The 19,897-nt window shown below is 42.0% G+C and overlaps 2 protein-coding genes across 2 annotated transcripts; one reads left to right on the top strand and one right to left on the bottom strand.

Moving 5' to 3' along the window:
- Window positions 1-46: 46 nt before the first annotated feature.
- On the top strand, window positions 47-382 carry LOC147979685 (uncharacterized). Its single transcript, XM_087515310.1, has one exon. The coding sequence runs from the start codon at window positions 47-49 to the stop codon at window positions 380-382; it is 336 nt and encodes a 111-aa protein (XP_087371436.1).
- Window positions 383-4,850: 4,468 nt separating this feature from the next.
- LOC147979684 (aquaporin PIP1-3/PIP1-4-like) lies at window positions 4,851-19,690 on the bottom strand. Its single transcript, XM_087515309.1, has 4 exons — window positions 19,620-19,690; window positions 5,725-5,929; window positions 5,490-5,630; window positions 4,851-4,977 (listed from the first exon to the last, which is right to left on the bottom strand). Exons 1-4 carry the CDS (start codon window positions 19,688-19,690, stop codon window positions 4,882-4,884), a joined length of 513 nt encoding a protein of 170 aa, XP_087371435.1. The 3' UTR covers window positions 4,851-4,881.
- Between the last annotated feature and the right edge of the window lie 207 nt (window positions 19,691-19,897).

The following is a 19,897-nucleotide window of genomic DNA, read 5'->3' as shown; positions in this document are numbered from 1 at the left end:
AAAACAACTCCTCACAGCCTACCGGACACCCCCTCCAGCCAGGCCCATGGACCCTGTGAACGAGGTTGGTGCTCCCGCAGCAGAGGAGCTGTCGCTAGTCCTCGTTACCGAGCCCGAGGCTCCAACTTGGGCAAGGTACGTCGTCCGCTTCCTCCAAACCAGAGAACTTCCCGGCGACCAAGATGAAGCTGAGAAAGTATCCTGGAGGGCCAGTATGTATAAGTTTGTCGATGACACTCTATACATAAGGAGGCCCAACAGTGTGAAATTGAAGTGTGTCTGCCGGGAGGATGGAAAGGAACTTTTGGCTGATATACATAGAGGAATGCGTGGCTCACACATTGGATCAAGGGCATTTGTTGGGAAAGCATTCCGACACTGACTATATTGGCCCACAACCCTCCAAGATGCGGTCGAGGTCGTCACGACATGTGAAGCCTATCAGTTCCATTCCAAGAGAACACACCTGCCTGCCCAAGCCCTTCAGACAATCCCTTTATCATGGCCATTTTCGGTCTGGGGGGTCGATATCCTCGGCCCCTTCCCCCGAGCAATCAGAGACTTTGAATTCTTGTTGGTCGCTATCGACGAGTTTACAAAGTGGCCGGAAGTGACTGTCGTGAGAAAGGTGACTGCTCAGTCAGCTATCAAGTTCTTGAAAGAATTGGTGTGTCGTTTTAGAGTTCCGGCAACGATCATCACCGACAACGGCACCTAATTCACGAGCCACCGCTTCATGCAGTATGGTCGTACCCTCGGATGCAAGATCTCATTGGCCTCTGTGGCACACTCCCAGAGCAATGGACAAGCTGAGAGGGTGAACGCTGAAGTGCTATGTGGACTTAAGACAAGAACTTTCAATACGCTTCAGAAGCACGGTAGGCGGTGGATCGAGGAGCTGCTGGTAGTTCTCTGGTCCCTTAGAACGACACCTAACTGAGCTACCGGGAAGACTCCGTTCTCCCTAGTCTACGGGGAAGAAGAAGTTATCCCCACAGAACTCATTACGGGTCCCCTCGGGTGCTTTCCTACGATGAAGTAGCGCAAGATCAGCACCGGTGTGACGACATTGTGCTACTCGAGGAGAACCGTCTCCGGGCTGCTACGCGTACTGCACGCTACCAGCAAGCCCTGCACCGCTATCACAGCCGCAAGGTTGATGCCCGGTGTTTTGAGGAAGGTGACCTTGTCCTTAGGCGCATTCAGTCCGCCAAGGGTACAAACAAGCTGTCACCGAAGTGGGAAAGCCCTTACCGAGTGGTACGAGTCACCAGACCCGGCGCTGTCCGTCTGGAGATCGGAGATGGCACTCAGTTGCAAAACTCATGGAATATTGAGCATCTCCGCAAGTACTACCCGTAAGGCGCGAGGCTGCCGGGCACTGCCCGGCAGCCGCCCTTTTGTACAGGCCTTGCTTCAGCTGCATGTAACCCCTTGTACAAAGACGGGGCAATAACCCCGTGCACTACAAGAAATATGTCAACTCGCAACCATCACTATTGGTCACTGAAAGGTCATTGTTTTTCATCTGCGATGTTTTTGTGACCAAAAACAGAAGGTCAAAATCTGGCGGTCGTAAACTGAAATTAACGACCTTCTCTGTGGGAAGGTCATGGAATTCCACGACCAAAACAAAAGGTCGTTGATTCTATGACTTTCTGTTTTGGTCGCTAATTCTCTGCCTAGGCCATGTTGAATCCGACGTGGCAAAATTGCGACCAATTGAAAAGGTCATTGATAAGATTCAACCCGGTCCAATTAGGTGTCTATATGGGCCGAGCCCAACAATTCAGCCCATTTAGTATTTTTTTCCTTGAATGTTTTCGGGCCTTTTCTATCATGGGCCTTTACGTTTCTGCATAGTTCATTTCCTTTTTGTTTCTATTTTCTATTTAAGTCGAGGCCTGCTTATAGTACTTCTGAATAGCTTTTCCGCCCAGGTTATTTTGGGCCATGGCATGTTAATAGTACAAGTATATTTGGGCCATGGCCACTATCAGGTCCGGTAAGAACATTTTCTGGAGAATTTAATGTTCAAGTAAAATGTACACAACACATTACAGGAAAATAGCACATACAATAGCAGATAAAATTTCATTTCACTCCTACAGCTCACTACATCATAGACAGTACATGACAATCCTTAAATTTTTTACTAGGCCGTAGACGAGTACATCTCATTTCAAATAGACAGTACTGCTCTTGGAAGCAAAATAGGCCGCCACACGCCATGGTGTGTCATCTAATTCGATCTGGCCCCAAGTAACCAGCAGCGCTGCTTGCTCCCTTGGCCCAGCTCCTTGCTGCCGAGGATGGACGAGACTCGGATGCGGAGCTCCCTGCACATGACATATTGTGTCAATGCTTGCAGCAATAGAAGAAACTCACATACCATAGAACTTGCACAGTAGTGTATCAACACCCCAAAGATTGATTGAATTGAACGGTTATATAACCAAGTTAGAGATGGCAAAAGTTGTAGGTAAATAAACATCCATAGAGCTAACATGTTGTATTTCTGTAGAAAGAAGCATCAACTCACTATTCTACACAAAAAGCTAGACCATACATGCAGAGACACCAGAACGGTACATAGAATGAAGCACATGGCTAGTACTTGCTACCCTGACATTTCAGGCATTCTAGTGTTTAGGAGATTTGACTTCCAGTAGAAAACTAAGTCAATCAACAACCCTAGATAATGATAGCAAATTAAACTATATACTACCAGGCAAGACACAAACTGCTAGTCCTGATATGAAGTGCAAGGATCTTCAGTAGTTGAATCTAACACATAGTCATATATCAACTAGTAGTAAGGGGAAAAAAGAACCAGGAACAGCGAGGTTATACGTGATCTTCTTGAGCCTCTCAAGATCATCCTTGAGCTTCATGTCGATGGCGTTGGAGACGACCTGGGCGAACCTCCCGTCCTTGTAGTCCTTCCTGTTCAGGAACCAGTCCGGCACCTTGAACTGGCGCGGGATGTGCACCACCGCCATCAGAAATCCCTGTCATTTTAACATCCAGTTTGTACATACACTTATTACATATTAATACAAAGGGCCTACAGCAGCCATGCTAAAATCCCTATGAATGTTCATAGGAAAGCTTTATAAGCATATGAAAGTTCCAATTTGATCAAAATTTCTACTAGATTACCAGTGTTACAATTTATTTAACACAATGACCACCACTATCACAACATGATGTTTATTAATATCTTAAGTGATCTTAAATAGCTAGCAACAAAGTCTACTGCAACATCTTAGTCAATTAAATCACATACGGTGGTGGGACTATGATTAACCAAAATAGTGCAAATCAATCTATTATAAGACAACATAATGCTCATTTAACAAAATATCAACACCAAGCACTCATTCAACTGCACCAAATTAACAGTACCATAATCTGTATGGTTAATTTTCAAACACACATGTGAAATCATATTGTCAAATGCATGCACATATACCACTAATATCTTTGCAGCAGCATTTGCCTGCCATTTTACACATTAAATTAGATTAAGAATGTGAAGCAGTGCATCTCCATTTTCACGACACTGAGAATGGTAGAAGAAAACAAAATCGACCAGGTTACAAAGAGGTAGCAAAGTAAGCAAGCGAGCAAGCAAAACCCTGCAGCTCAAACAATTTCTAGCGGATCCAGTGGCCTTCTTTGCACTCATCTGTTAAATGAAAGACACTTGAACACAAGTCTAGGAGCTAGAATCAGAATCTACATTGAACTAGATAGGAAACTAATTCAACATACAGAAGGCATGTGGAGTATGAAGATTAGAGACTAGAACTAGATTAATATGTAGCTGCCACAACAAGAATGATTAATTCCAACAAGATAATCAGGTCCATATATTTAAGTCAAGCCGGGAGCATGAGCAGCAATAGCCTTCCCACTTCTGTCTTGTCCATGCCAGGAGCTTTCTAGCGTTCGAAACCAGCAGTTTCTGTAACAAGTAACTGAAACTATGTAAATGTAAAGAAAAAGAAATCTAAAGGTGTATGAGAGCACATCAATCAGATTCAGGATTCGGCTATACCTCCTCGGACAACCTTTTAGATGGTGACTTGTCAACATTGATGGGTGGCAGCGTGGACCAGTGAGCACTTGCGAAGAGAGGAGAAGAAGACATCGCTGCAGCATGCTGTGTGCAACAACCCGATTCTCCTCATGCATCGCATAAATCACCAGAAGTTGAGAAGAGCCCCTGGCTTGTCATAACCTGTATGGTTATATGTAATTTTTAATCCCAACAACTATATGTTTTGAGTTGTAATAAACAAGTAGATGTTTACTCCTTATTCTCCTTTTTTTCTCAATTGCTTGGTGTAACGAACTTTGTTGGATAAAAAATATTTTGAAGTGGCAGATCATGTTATAAATAAGAATAGTTGAATACAAATAATCAAGCTACACAATATTACTATGTTATAAATCAGACATGGGTTAGACAGAGTAATGTCTTGTGTCAGGATCAGATTGCATGGCAGGACTACAGTATATAGGAGATCCAGGCTTGGATAAAGCAGTACTACTTCAGAAGTAGAACAAGACAACATCACTAAGAAGTAAGAAGATAATCAGAACCAAGTTGCTGTTGGACGGTTGACAAACAACATCTTATAGAGGCAATTCTGATTACTGGTTGAGCATGCACATTAACCATTAGCATGTGCTGATATGCAACATCGTTTGAACAGGGTACAACCTGGGAATTTTTAGCTGTTTCGTAAATACCTAAGAGCAGCAGTCTCCTCTAACCTTGGACAAACAACATCTTATAGAAGCTGACACAGAGACACAGCGAGACAAATGTGCAAGGGTTGGCATCTTCTTTGTAGCAGGAAGAACAACAGCTTAGGACTTGGTCTTGAATGGGATCGCTCTGATGACCACCTGCTGGTAGACGGCGGCCAGCGTGGTGCCGATGAAGGGGCCGACCCATAAGATCCACTGCAAAGTCGAAATATTTGAGGAAAACAGTTAGCACTTATAAGCAGAACAATGCTAAATTATTTCCTAGATAGCATTTTTTTGAAAATCATTTCCTAGATAATATTAATCTTTAATGGACACTCAAGTCACTATCCTGCTACCAGAAGGCAACAGTGGTTGGGTGCCACGCTAAGGCAAGTCTCGGCATTTCCCTTGAGATCAGGGTAGACTTTCCATATCTGAATAACCAGCAGATGATACACTACCATCATCAGCTATAACTGCTCGATTATTGCAGCTACTGTCACATTGGTTCACCAGATTGATAAACTTCCCAATCTCACATCGGGTAATTAGGTGTGCAATAGAGAGTACCTAAGCATCTGCATCAACTTTAAGTTACTTCTGAATGCTACCACATCCCTGCAGTTATTACCACTACTGCAGAAAACAAGCAAGGGCCATGCTTTCAAGTTCAGAGAAAGGAAAGGAGGGGTGTTTGGTTTCAGTTTCGGTTTTAGTTCACTCACGTGGTCTGACCAGGCGTGCTCCCTGTTGTAGATGATAGCCGCGCCGAGGCTCCTCGCCGGGTTGATGTCGGTGCCGGTGATGGGGATGGTGGCCAGGTGGACCAGGAACACCGCGAACCCGATTGGCGACGGGGCAAGGATCTGTCGACGTTCCACGCACCATAAGTGACCATTAACCAAGCACGGTAAGGAAATTTATTAGGGGGAAGAACAGAGCGGCAGTGATGGTACTCACGGGAACGTGGGAGTCCCTGGCATTCCTCTTGGCGTCGGTGGCGGAGAAGACAGTGTAGACGAGGATGAAGGTGCCGATGATCACAGCGCCGAGGCCGGAGCCCTTGGTGTAGCTGGGTGCCACCACGTTGGCGCCGCCGCCGTTGCCCATGTTCAGGCCCTGCTGGAACCCCTTCACCACGCCGGCGCCGCAGATGTGATAGAGGCTAAGGTGTCCCGATGTTTCGATGAGATGGTGGCTATCGTTTTCTGTGGGAGTCGACCTTGACGATCCGACTACGAACGTGCGAGACGTCGCGCCTTAGCAATCGCTAAACCAACTTCCGAGGGTTATTGACCACGCCGGAGCACGATCAACCTGACCACGAGGGTCTGTTTCCTGCGAGCAAACGAAGAACAAGCAAGAAACTGAGATTGCAATCTGGATATTGTGAATATAAGATGAAAGCTTTATTGATCAAGGTGGGGTTCTGTGACGTCTTGGTCTGGTCGTTGGACACAAACGAAGTACGCGAAGTTGCAGCTATGGCGAACTTTTAATCTAAACAAAACCCAAAGTCTAAACGACGCCCTAAGGGTTGTATATATGGAGGAAGAGGGGGGAATTTCGTGGCCCTTGAGGGTGGGGTCCGAAACCAACCCTAACTCTTGTTTCCCCACACATACGGACTCTAAAAATAGTCTATACTTAAGTATTTCGAAATTACATGGGCCTGGCCCATTAATAAGGTGACGCAGCACCTAGAATAGCCTATGGACGAATATTATGAAGTGGCATCTTGTATATTTCGTCCAAGGCTTCATGCACTCCTTATGGCGGCTTCAAAGTCCTGAAATCATCACTCGTAACTCCGTTCTTGATCCCCTTGCGCATGCCATCAACTCCATGCGTGTTCTTGCTCCAATGTTCATCCTTCTCCAAGCTAGGCCCTTCATTTGTAAGCAAAACAAATGTATCCAATTTAGGCAGCATCATAATCTCATGAACATTAGAATCATTACCAAGAAACGAAAGTACCTGGTAATTTAATTGGCGTGCGCGAGCTCTAGTAATTGGTCCAGTATATGTAACAGTAGGGGCTGTGGGTGTAACAATGATATTGATGTCCTCATCATCCTCCCCTTCTTGAAATGAAGTCGTCCTCGACGAAAGCGCATCTTCCTCACCCAAATAAGGCTTCAAATCTGCAATGTTAAAAGTGGGACTAACCCCAAAATCTACAAGTAGCTCAAGTTTATATGCATTATCATTTATTTTCTCTAACACCTTAAAAGGACCATCAGCACGTGGCATTAGCTTTGATTTGCGCAGATTAGGAAATCTATCTTTACGCAAATGTAACCAAACAAGATCTCCAGGCGCAAACACAACATGTTTTCTACCCTTATCTCCAGCAAGTTTATATTTAGCATTCATACGCTCAATGTTTTCCTTAGTTAACTCATGCATTTTTAAAATCAATTCAGAACGTTCTTTAGCATCAAAATTAACCTTCTCTGAAGATGGAAGAGGCAACAAATCAATAGGTGCACGAGGTAGGAAACCATACACAATTTCAAAAGGGCACATTTTAGTAGTAGAATGCAATGAACGATTATAAGCAAATTCAATATGAGGCAAGCATTCTTCCCACATTTTCTTGTTATTCTTCAAAACAGCCCTAAGCATAGTAGACAATGTTCTATTGACTACTTCAGTTTGTCCATCAGTTTGGGGGTGACAAGTAGTACTAAAAAGCAGCTTAGTCCCCAACTTAGCCCATAAACATCTCCAAAAGTGGCTAAGAAATTTAGTATCACGATCTGAAACAATAGTATTTGGCACACCATGTAAGCGAATAATTTCACGAAAGAACAAATCAGCAACATTAACAGCATCATCGCTTTTATGACATGGTATAAAGTGTGCCATTTTCGAGAACCTATCCACGACAACAAATATGCTATCCCTCCCCTTCTTTGTTCGAGGTAAACCTAAAACAAAGTACATAGATATATCCTCCCAAGGAACACTAGGTACAGGCAAAGGCATATATAAACCATGAGGATTGAGTCGTGACTTAGCTCTTTGACATGTAGTGCAGTGAGCAACAAAACGCTCAACATCCCGTCTCATCTTTGGCCAAAAGAAATGTGTAGCAAGTATATCCTCCGTCTTCTTGACGCCAAAGTGTCCCATTAATCCTCCTCCATGCGCCTCCTGCAACAACAAAAGACGAACGGAGCTAGCTGGAATGCATAGCTTGTTAGCGCGAAACACAAATCCATCGTTAAGAACGAACTTGTTCCAAATTCTCCCTTCCTTACAATTCTGCAATACATCTTTAAATTCAGCATCATGAACATATTGATCTTTGATGGTCTCCAAACCAAATATTTTAAAGTCAAGTTGTGAAAGCATAGTATAACGACGAGACAAGGCATCAGAAATAACATTTTCTTTACCCTTCTTGTGTTTAATGACATAAGGGAAAGTCTCAATGAATTCAACCCATTTAGCATGTCTACGGTTCAGTTTTGCTTGACTTTTAATGTGTTTCAAAGATTCATGATCAGAATGTATAACAAATTCCTTGGGCCATAAATAATGTTGCCATGTTTCTAAGGTCCGAACAAGAGCATATAATTCTTTATCATAAGTAGAATAGTTCAGACTAGGCCCACTCAATTTTTCAGAAAAGTATGCAACAGGTTTTCCATCTTGTAATAAACACCTCCTAATCCAATTCCACTAGCATCACATTCAAGCTCAAAAGTCTTATTGAAATTAGGAAGTTGGAGTAAAGGAGCATGTGTCAACTTATCTTTCAATACCGTGAAGGCTTCTTCCTGTGCGGTACCCCAAACAAAAGGCACATCCTTCTTTGTAAGCTCGTTGAGAGGTGCAGCAATGGTGCTGAAATCTCTCACAAAACGCCTATAAAAACCAGCGGGGCCAAGGAAACTCCTCACTTGTGTGACCGTTTTGGGCTGCGGCCAACTCTCAATAGCTTCAATCTTGGCTTTATCAACTTCAATTCCCTGTGGAGTAACAACATAGCCAAGAAAAGATACTCGGTCGGTGCAAAAGGTGCACTTTCCAAGGTTTCCAAACAAACGTGCATCACGTAGAGCAATAAAAACAGCACGTAAATGTTCCAAATGTTCCTCCAAAGATTTGTTATAAATCAATATGTCATCAAAGTAAACTACCACAAATCGTCCAATGAAAGCACGTAAAACTTCGTTCATTAACCTCATGAAAGTACTAGGTGCATTAGTTAACCCAAAAGGCATGACTAACCACTCATATAATCCAAACTTAGTTTTAAATGCTGTTTTCCATTCATCACCCAATTTCATACGAGTTTGATGGTATCCACTACGCAAATCAACTTTGGAGAATATCGTAGAGCCACTCAATTCATCAAGCATATCATCTAGCCTAGGAATAGGATGACGATAACGAATAGTAATATTATTAATGCCTCTACAATCAACGCACATACGCGACGTACCATCCTTTTTCGGCACTAAAATGATAGGAACAGCACAAGGACTAAGGGATTCGCGTATATAACCTTTGTCGAGCAGTTCTTGTACTTGACGCATAATCTCCTTCGTCTCCTCTGGATTGGTATGGTATGGTGCACGGTTGGGTAGCGAAGCACCGGGAATTAAGTCAATTTGATGCTCAATCCCTCGAATAGGTGGTAATCCCGGTGGCACGTCTTGTGGAAAGACGTCAGCGAACTCCTGCAAAATGCTAGTGACAGCAGGGGACAAAGAGGAAGGCACGTCCTCGAATGAAAATAATGCCTCTTTGCACACAAAAGCATAGCAAACAGATTTGCTAAAATCTAGCTCATCAATATCAGATTTGGTGGCAAGTAAACATGCACTTTTCAATTTAATTTCAGAAACAACAGTAGATGGTTTATTATTAGGCTTCATTTGGTGCTCAAATTCTTTTGCCACAATCTGATTTTCACTCTTATTTGTCTCCTGTTTTGCTTTATTAGCTCTATTAATATCATCTTTCAAAATGGAATCAGGAGTCATAGGAAGCAAAGTAATATTTTTATCATTATGAACAAGAGTATACTGATTGTTTCTACCATGGTGTACATAGTTTTTATCAAATTGCCATGGTCTGCCAAGTAATAAGGAACATGCTTGCATAGGTACCACATCACAATCAACATAATCAGCATATGTAGAGATACTAAAATGCACACGAACAGTATGTGTTACCTTAACCTTGCCGCTGTTGTTGAACCATTGGATGTAGTAAGGATGTGGATGTGGTCTTGTGGTGAGAGATAGCTTCTCCACCATCTCCATGCTAGCCAAGTTATTGCAGCTCCCTCCATCTATGATCACGCGAACAGAACGTTCCTTCACAACTCCCTTTGTATGGAACAAATTATGCCTCTGATTTTGCTCAGCTTGTGTAACCTGCACACTCAAAACACGTTGAGCAACTAAACATTCATACCTGTCAGCATCTTCAGGAGCCATGTATTGCGTCTCATGATCAGAATCGTCTCCACCGTGTTCTTCACGTGTAATAAGAGCCAAAGTCTCCTCATCATAGTCACTAGCGGACTCATACCCACCATCCTCAGTAACAATCATCACACGCTTAGATGAGCATTCTCTCGCATAATGACCTCCACCCTTGCAACGTCGACAAATAATATCATGTGTTTGCCCTGTTGATGCCATGGATGAAGAAGAGCTCTTTGCAGGCCCAGAAGGTGTGCTCTTGGTAGATAGTGGTGATTGTGCCTGCTTTATTGTATCACGGTTGGAGGTGGCAGCCGACGGAGGCGCCGGTGTAGCAGAACGTGTGGAAGTAGATGATGCACATGGTGTCCATGATGAAGGTCGACCTGCAGAAAAGTTAGTCCACGCCAATGCCTGTCGATCCTGCACTTCACGTTCATCTTTACAAGTAAGATGAAATAAACGAGTGATATTAGTATACTCCTTATACTCTAGAATCGTTTGAATCTCTCTATTTAATCCACCCATAAAACATGCAAGCATAGCTTCATTCTCCTCAACAATACCACATCTAATCATGCCAGTTTGTAATTCCTGATAATATTCTTCTACAGAATTTTTTCCCTGTCTTAAGCGCTGCAATTTTTGAAGTAATTCACGTTGATAATATGGTGGAACCCAACGAGTACGCATAGCAGTTTTCAAAGCAGCCCAAGTAGCCGGAATAGGATATAATCTACAATGCTCAGACCACCAAACACATGCAAAACTAGTGAAAGCACAAACAGCAGCAGGAACACGTCTCTCCTCGGGATATTGTAAACATGTAAATCGTTGTTCAGTTTCTAACTCCCAAGTAAGATATATATCAGGAACATATCTACCCTCAAATGGTGGAATATTCAATTTTAGTTTAGGGAGATGGTCATGATCTCGTACCTGAGGGTGAGCCCTACCATTGCCATTATTTGCATGTGGACGACCTGGTGGTTGCTGTGCTGTTGGTGGCATGTAGTTCTGATTTTGATCAACCTCATCCTCATAATCTCCCACATAATCATCCTCCTCCACATCAGCAGTAGGAGCCACAGAAGTATCAACAGCAACACCAGCAGTTTGGCCCGACTGAAGAGGGACACGGCTCGCTCGGCGGAGGGCTGTTTCCCGACGTGGAGGTAGTCGGTGTTGTTGCTGTTGTTGCAGAGGTGCGGCAGGAGCAGCCGGTGGTGGTGGTGGAAAACGCGAAAGCAATTCAGCAAACCTGTCATCGAGTTTTGTTTCGAACGTCTTCTCCATGTCATCTATCTTCTCCATGGCCTCTTCAAATCTGTTTAGCACATCCTGCACCTGTCCATTCATCATTTGTTGAAATTTATCATGCAACTCCTGATTCGTCATGTTCTCCCAGTCAGTCTCGTCGGCTTGTGATCCTGCCATGGTTAGCAACAATAGAAAACACACAAGAATATGATCCTACAGAATACTAACAAGAGGTGGTGGTGGCGGGTGTCACAAATCCGTCAAGCAAATCTCAAATTCTTACCAGTTCTTACCCAGCAGCAGGCGGTGATCGGCAACCGTTGTAGTCAAAACTCTCAAAAGCTTGGATAGAGCGATTGCCAGGGAGAGTCAAACGCACGAGGTAGATGTATGTGGAGCTGGGAAGGCTTACAGTATGGTAGCAAAAAGGGTCAGCAATAATCAATTCAGAGATGCAAAGTTGAATAAACGCTCAACGACGGTACTGTGCTGCTCCTAGGCTAGACCGTGCTAGAGACGCGAGCCTAGAACACTAACAAAATCACGGCATTGCACGTAAATAAGGGAAAAGCACACTCTGGAACTCTTTTTTTTCGCTCTTTTTTTTTGCGCTCCTCTTTTTTTTGCGAAAAATCGCTATAATGGCGAGTGTCTCAAAACTCTTCCCTCGTCAAACTGATAGGATGGGCACGAATTTTTTTTTTCACTTTTTTTTTCGGAAATCAGGGCAGCGACGACGAAAAAGTGCGACAAAAAATCACTATGATGGCATGTGGCTCAAAAGACTCAGAAAAGCCTAAAAATAGGATAGGGAAAAAAATTTTGCCCGTGAAAATTTTGGCCTAAAAACTGCCCGGGGGTCTCCAGACTTTTTTTTCTGAGACCTACGCAGGCAAGGAAACACGAATCGGAATTTAGATTGATCTCAAGAACAAACCTAATATGAGAAGAACTCGGATTGGTGGTGGATATATGGTTGTGGTATATGGCAGCGGTGGTGGTATATGGTAGCGGTGGTGGTATATGGATACAGATTGGTGGTGGTATATGGATACGGATTGGTGGTGGTATATGGATATGGATTCAGAGCGGTGGCGGATAAGCAAAAGTGGTAGATGGGCGATGATGATGGTGCAGCGGCGGCGTGACAACTTATGACCAGAACTCGAAACTCTAAAAGACTAGACTCTAAGACCAGCAACTTGACACGACGATGCAACCGCAAATTCAACAAAGCAAAAACCCTAAAAAGTTTATGCAAAGGCTCAGATTGGTTCGGATATGATGAACTAACCCTAATTTTGTTGTGTGGCTTTTTCGTGGACTGTAGGTATGAAGAACAGACTCGATCTAATCTACGAAAAACTGTAAAATCTCACCGAGCAACCTGGAAATCTGATACCACTTGATAGAGGCTAAGGTGTCCCGATGTTTCGATGAGATGGTGGCTATCGTTTTCTGTGGGAGTCGACCTTGACGATCCGACTACGAACGTGCGAGACGTCGCGCCTTAGCAATCGCTAAACCAACTTCCGAGGGTTATTGACCACGCCGGAGCACGATCAACCTGACCACGAGGGTCTGTTTCCTGCGAGCAAACGAAGAACAAGCAAGAAACTGAGATTGCAATCTGGATATTGCGAATATAAGATGAAAGCTTTATTGATCAAGGTGGGGTTCTGTGACGTCTTGGTCTGGTCGTTGGACACAAACGAAGTACGCGAAGTTGCAGCTATGGCGAACTTTTAATCTAAACAAAACCCAAAGTCTAAACGATGCCCTAAGGGCTGTATATATGGAGGAAGAGGGGGGAATTTCGTGGCCCTTGAGGGTGGGGTCCGAAACCAACCCTAACTCTTGTTTCCCCACACATACGGACTCTAAAAATAGCCTATACAATCAACGCACATACGCGACGTACCATCCTTTTTCGGCACTAAAATGATAGGAACAGCACAAGGACTAAGGGATTCGCGTATATAACCTTTGTCGAGCAGTTCTTGTACTTGACGCATAATCTCCTTCGTCTCCTCTGGATTGGTACGATATGGTGCCCGGTTGGGTAATGATGCACCGGGAATTAAGTCAATTTGAAGCTCAATCCCGCGAATAGGTGGTAATCCCGGTGGCATGTCTTGTGGAAAGACGTCGGCGAACTCCTGCAAAATGTTAGTGACAGCAGGAGGCAAAGAGGAAGGCACGTCCTCGTATGAAAATAATGCCTCTTTGCACACAAAAGCATAGCAAACAGATTTGCTAAAATCTAGATCATCAATATCAGATTTGGTGGCAAGTAAACATGCACTTTTCAATTTAATTTCAGAAGCAACACTAGATTGTTTATTATTATTAGGCTGCATTTGTTGCTCAAATTCTTTTGCCACAATCTGATTTTCACTCTTAGTTTTCTCCTGTTTTGCTTTATTAGCTCTATTAATATCATCTTTCAAAATGGAATCAGGAGTCATAGGAAGCAAAGTAATATTTTTATCCTTATGAACAAGAGTATACTGATTGTTTCTACCATGGTGAATAGAATTTTTATCAAATTGCCATGGTCTACCAAGTGATAAGGAACATGCTTGCATCGGTACCACATCACAATCAACATAATCAGCATATGTAGAGATACTAAAATGCACACGAACAGTACGTGTTACCTTAACCTTGCCGCTGTTGTTGAACCATTGGATGTAGTAAGGATGTGGATGTGGTCTCGTGGTGAGAGATAGCTTCTCCACCATCTCGATGCTAGCCAAGTTGTTGCAACTCCCTCCATCTATGATCACGCGAACAGAACGTTCCTTCACAACTCCCTTTGTATGGAACAAATTATGCCTCTGATTTTGCTCCTGTCATCGAGTTTTGTTTCGAACCTAGGCTAGACCGTGCTAGAGACGCGAGCCTAGAACACTAACAAAATCACGGCGCTGCACGTAAATAAGGGAAAAGCACACTCTGGAACTTTTTTTTTCGCTTTTTTTTGCGCTCCTTTTTTTTGCGCTCTTTTTTTTTGCGAAAAATTACTATAATGGCGAGTGTCTCAAAACTCTTCCCTCGTCAAACTGATAGGATGGGCACGAATTTTTTTTCCACTTTTTATTTCGGAAATCAGGGCTAGCGACGACGAAAAAGTGCGACAAAAAATCACTATGATGGCACGTGGCTCAAAAGACTCAGAAAAGCCTAAAAATAGGATAGGGAAAAAATATTTTTGCCCGTGAAAATTTTGGCCTAAAAACTGCCCGGGGGTCTCCAGACTTTTTTTTCCGAGACCTACGCAGGCAAGGAAACACGAATCGGAATTGAGATTGATCTCAAGAACAAACCTAATATGAGCAGAACTCGGATTGGTGGTGGATATATGGTTGTGGTATATGGCAGCGGTGGTGGTATATGGTAGCGGTGGTGGTATATGGATAGAGATTGATGGTGGTATATGGATACGGATTGGTAGTGGTATATGGATAAGGATTCAGAGCGGTGGCGGATAAGCAAAAGTGGTAGATGGGCGATGATGATGGTGCGGCGGCGGCGTGACAACTTATGACCAGAACTCGAAACTCTAAAAGACTAGACTCTAAGACCAGCAACTTGACACGACGATGCAACCGCAAATTCAACAAAGCAAAAACCCTAAAAAGATTATGCAAAGGCTCAGATTGGTTCGGATATGATGAACTAACCCTAATTTTTTTGTGTGGCTTTTTCGTGGACTGTAGGTATGAAGAACAGACTCGATCTAATCTACGAAAAACTGTAAAATCTCACCGAACAACCTGGAAATCTGATACCACTTGATAGAGGCAAAGGTGTCCCGATGTTTCGATGAGATGGTGGCTATCGTTTCCTGTGGGAGTCGACCTTGACGATCCGACTACGAACGTGCGAGACGTCGCGCCTTAGCAATCGCTAAACCAACTTCCGAGGGGTTATTGACCACGCCGGAGCACGATCAACCTGACCACGAGGGCCTGTTTCCTGCGAGCAAACGAAGAACAAGCAAGAAACTGAGATTGCAATCTGGATATTGCGAATATAAGATGAAAGCTTTATTGATCAAGGTGGGGTTCTGTGACGTCTTGGTCTGGTCGTTGGACACAAACGAAGTACGCGAAGTTGCAGCTATGGCGAACTTTTAATCTAAACAAAACCCAAAGTCTAAACGACGCCCTAAGGGCTGTATATATGGAGGAAGAGAGGGGAATTTCGTGGCCCTTGAGGGTGGGGTCCGAAACCAACCCTAACTCTTGTTTCCCCACACATACGGACTCTAAAAATAGCCTATACTTAAGTATTTCGAAATTACATGGGCCTGGCCCATTAATAAGGTGACGCAGCACCTAGAATAGCCTATGGACGAATATTATGAAGTGGCATCTTGTATATTTCGTCCAAGGCTTCATGCACTCCTTATGGCGGCTTCAAAGTCCTGAAATCATCACTTGTAACTCCGTTCTTGATCCCCTTGCGCATGCCATCAACTTCATGCGTGTTCTTGCTCCAATGTTCATCCTTCTCCAAGCTAGGCCCTTCATTTGAAAGCAAAACAAATGTATCCAATTTAGGCAGCATCATAATCTCATGAACATTAGAATCATTACCAAGAAACGAAAGTACCTGGTAATTTAATTGGCGTGCGCGAGCTCTAGTAATTGGTCCAGTATATGTAACAGTAGGGGCTGTGGGTGTAACAATGGTATTGATGTCCTCATCAGGAAGGAAGAAGCGGTACCGGAGATGCCGGCGGTGTAGTAGACGTGGGCGAAGGGAGAGGTGTGGCAGACCGGCGGCGAGGGGAGAGGTGGTGGCGAAGAGGGAGGCGGCGACGAGGGGAGAGGTATGGCAGAGAGGGGGGACCTGAATCGGGGGAGTGGGAGTTAGGGTTTGGGAGGGAGGAGCGGAGGGAGTTACAGTGGTGTGGGATCGATGGATGGATGGATGGATGTGTGCCATGTCGTCGATCCGTGGCACACACCTTTCCACCAAGGAGAATTTAAATTTATTTTCTGAGTGTAGAAATGGTTTTTTAAAAACATATGAAATCTTTGGTGGAAAATTGGATCATATTTTGTGAAAATGCTCCAATATTGTGCACATGTGTGTATATTGGGATGGGTTTTTTTTTCTTTGCACAAAAAATCATTTTTCAATTTTTGGAGTGGCAATAATCGGGTTTTTTGTGAAGGACCTAGAAAATAGTTGTTGCAAAATTGGACCAAATAAATTTTCTAAAATACTAGGACATATCTAATGCACAATTGACCAAATAGTTGGGTGTCAAAAGTTTCGACCCACCTCTGGTAAAAAGAAAAATTTACGCCTATTTAGTTGGAAGCGGGTCAAATTTGAACTGCAGCTACCTCGTAGTTTGCTGTTTATTTTTTTCAAAAATCATTTCTAGGTACATAACTATCTATTTAATCACAGAAACATCAAAAGTTTTCCAATATTCAACCACTAGCTAGGAACGATCATGCCCGCCGTTTTGACCGCATTTTGAAACGGGCATAAAAAATTCAAAACAAATCAACAAATTGGAAAACCTTCGCATTGTGTCATTACATGTGCCCAAGTTACCAGAAAAAATAATAAACTTGTAATATGACAATTATTTTAAAAAAAAGTGTTCTCAAAAAAGAGCTATCATGCGTGAAGATTCATCGCTTTCAAGCCAAAATGATCAATCTTGTGGCCACATTCATGTCATATTTGTTCAAATGCTCTAATATTGTGCACAATGGTGCATCTTGGAATTCCAAACAATGTTTTCTAAGGAAGTTTTTAGTTTCTTTGCACGGTAAATTCATTTTCCATTTTCCGAGTGCCTGAAATGAGTTTTTTTTGTGAAAGACCAACCATATACATGTTGCAAAATTGGACCAAATCAATTTTATGAAATACTAGGCCATATTTAATTCGCAATTGACTAAATGGTTGGGTATCAAAAGTTTTGATCCACCTCTGGCGAAAAAGACAAATTTCCGCCGATTCAGTACGAAGCGGGTCAAATTTGAACTGCAACTGCATCATAGTTTGCTCTTTATTTTTTCCAAAATTCATTTCTAGGTACATAAGTATCTAATTAATCAGAGAAACATCAAAAGTTTTCCAAGATTCAACCACTAGCTAGGAACGGTCAAGCCGCCATTTTGATCGCATTTTGAAACAAGCATAAAAAAATCAAAAAAATCAAAAAATTGAAAAACCTTCGCATTGTGTCATTACATGTGACCAAGTTACTAGGAAAAATAATAAACTTGTAATACAACAATTTTTAAAAAAGTGTTATCAGAAATAAGCTATCATGTGTGAAGATTCATGGCTTTCAAGCCAAATGATCAATCTTATGCCCACATTCATGACATAGTTTGTTAAAATAATCTCATATAGTGCACAAGTGTGAATCTTGGAATGGCAAACAATGTTGCCAAAGGAAGTTTTCATTTTCTTTGGACAAAAAATTCATTTTCCATTTTTTGAGTGCCCAGAATGAGTTTTTTTGTGAAGGACCAACCATATATTTGTTGCAAAATTGTACCAAATCAATTTTCTAAAATACTAGGCCATATTTAATGCACAATTGACAAAATGGTTGGGTGTCAAAAAATTTGATCCACCTCTCGTGAAAAAGACAAATTACCGTTGTTTTAGGAGGAAGCGGGACAAATTTGAACCACAGCTGCCTCATAGTTGCTATTTTATTTTTTCCAAAAATCATTTCTAGGTACATAAGTATCTATTTAATAAGAGAAACAGCAAAAAAATTCAAAGATTCAACTACTAGCTAGGAACAGTCATTCTCGCCGTTTTGACCGCATTTTTAAACGACCATAAAAAATTAAATAAAATCTAAAAATTGGAAAACCTTCGCATTGTGTCATTATATGTGACCAAGTTACCACGAAGAATAATAAACTTGTAATATGGTAATTATTTTTAAAAAGTATTCTCATAAATGAGCTATCATGTGTGAAGATTCATGGATTTCAAGCCAAATGATCCACCTTATGGCCACATTCATGACATAGTTTGTTCAAATGATCTCATATCGTACACAAGTGTGAATCTTGGAATGGAAAACAATGTTGCCTAAGAAAGTTTTCATTTTCTTTTGACAAAAAATTCATTTTCCATTTTTTGAGTGCCCAAAATGAGTTTTTTTTGTGAAGGACCTACCATATATTTGTTACAAAATTGTACCAGATCAATTTTCTAAAATACTAGGCCATATTTAATGAATAATTGACCAAATGGTTGGGTGTCGAAAGATTTGATCCACCTCTTGTGAAAAAGATAATTTTCCATTTACTCAGGAGGAAGCGGGTCAAATTTGAACTACAGCTGCCTCATAGTTTGCTATTTATTTTTTCCAAAAATCATTTCTAGGTACATAAGTATCTATTTAATAAGATAAACAACAAAAAAATTCAAGATTCAACTACTAGCTAGGAACGGTCATTCTCGTCGTTTTAACCGCATTTTGAAACAGGCATAAAAATAAGAATAAATAAAAATTGGAAAACCTTCACATTGTGTCATTATATATGACCAAGTTACCAGGAAAAATAATAAACATGTAATATGGTAATTATTTTTAAAAAGTGTTCTCATAAATGAGCTATCGTATGTGAAGATTCATGGCTTTCAAACCAAATGATCAACCTTATGGCTACATTCATGGCATAGTTTCTTCAAATGATCTCATATTGTGCACAAGGGTGCATATTGGAATGGCAAACAATGTTTTCTAAGGGAGTTTTCATTTTCTTTGGACAAGAAAATCATTTTTCCATTTTTCAAGTGTCCAAAATGAGTTTTTTGTGAAGGACCTACCATATATTTGTTGCAAAATTGGACCAAATCGAAAATAAATCAAGATGAAGTGAAAGGGAAACAAGCTAGGCATAAATGCAAGAACACAAAACAAAGGAACTTCATCTAGAATTGGTGGGCGACAAAGTCGCCTATGTTAGAGTATATAGACTGAGGAGCCAAGTGCGAACACTTGATCATAGGTCATACTCAGCGTTTAAGCTCAAAATGGGGTTGCCATTTTTCGTTTAAGCATTTTGATGTATTCTCATCTTGTTGAGCTACTCTGACCCATGTGTTGGGGTAAAGCTTCTCTAAGATGGAATAACATACCTTGGGTGGTGGTGTTGATGTTGATCATGTGGTTGAACTTGTGTAGGTTGCTCAAGGTTGTTGTAGCTCATCAAGAGTTGGGAGCACTTCTTGTAGTTTTGAGTTCATCTACCTACATGGATTAGTCTTGCAAGGAAGAGCACTTGTGTATCCAAAATGACAATCATGAAATATGATACCAAATGAAATTTGACATAAAGTAATTGTCAAAGGATATTGAAAGGATCCATGCACTACAAAAAATATGTCAACTTGCACCATTGTTTTTCATTTCCGAC

Source organism: Triticum urartu, chromosome 3A (assembly GCF_056163025.1).
Source record: "Triticum urartu cultivar PI428250 chromosome 3A, HENAU_Tu73, whole genome shotgun sequence".
NCBI lineage: Eukaryota > Viridiplantae > Streptophyta > Magnoliopsida > Poales > Poaceae > Triticum > Triticum urartu.
This window is presented reverse-complemented; position numbering and strand designations above follow the sequence as displayed.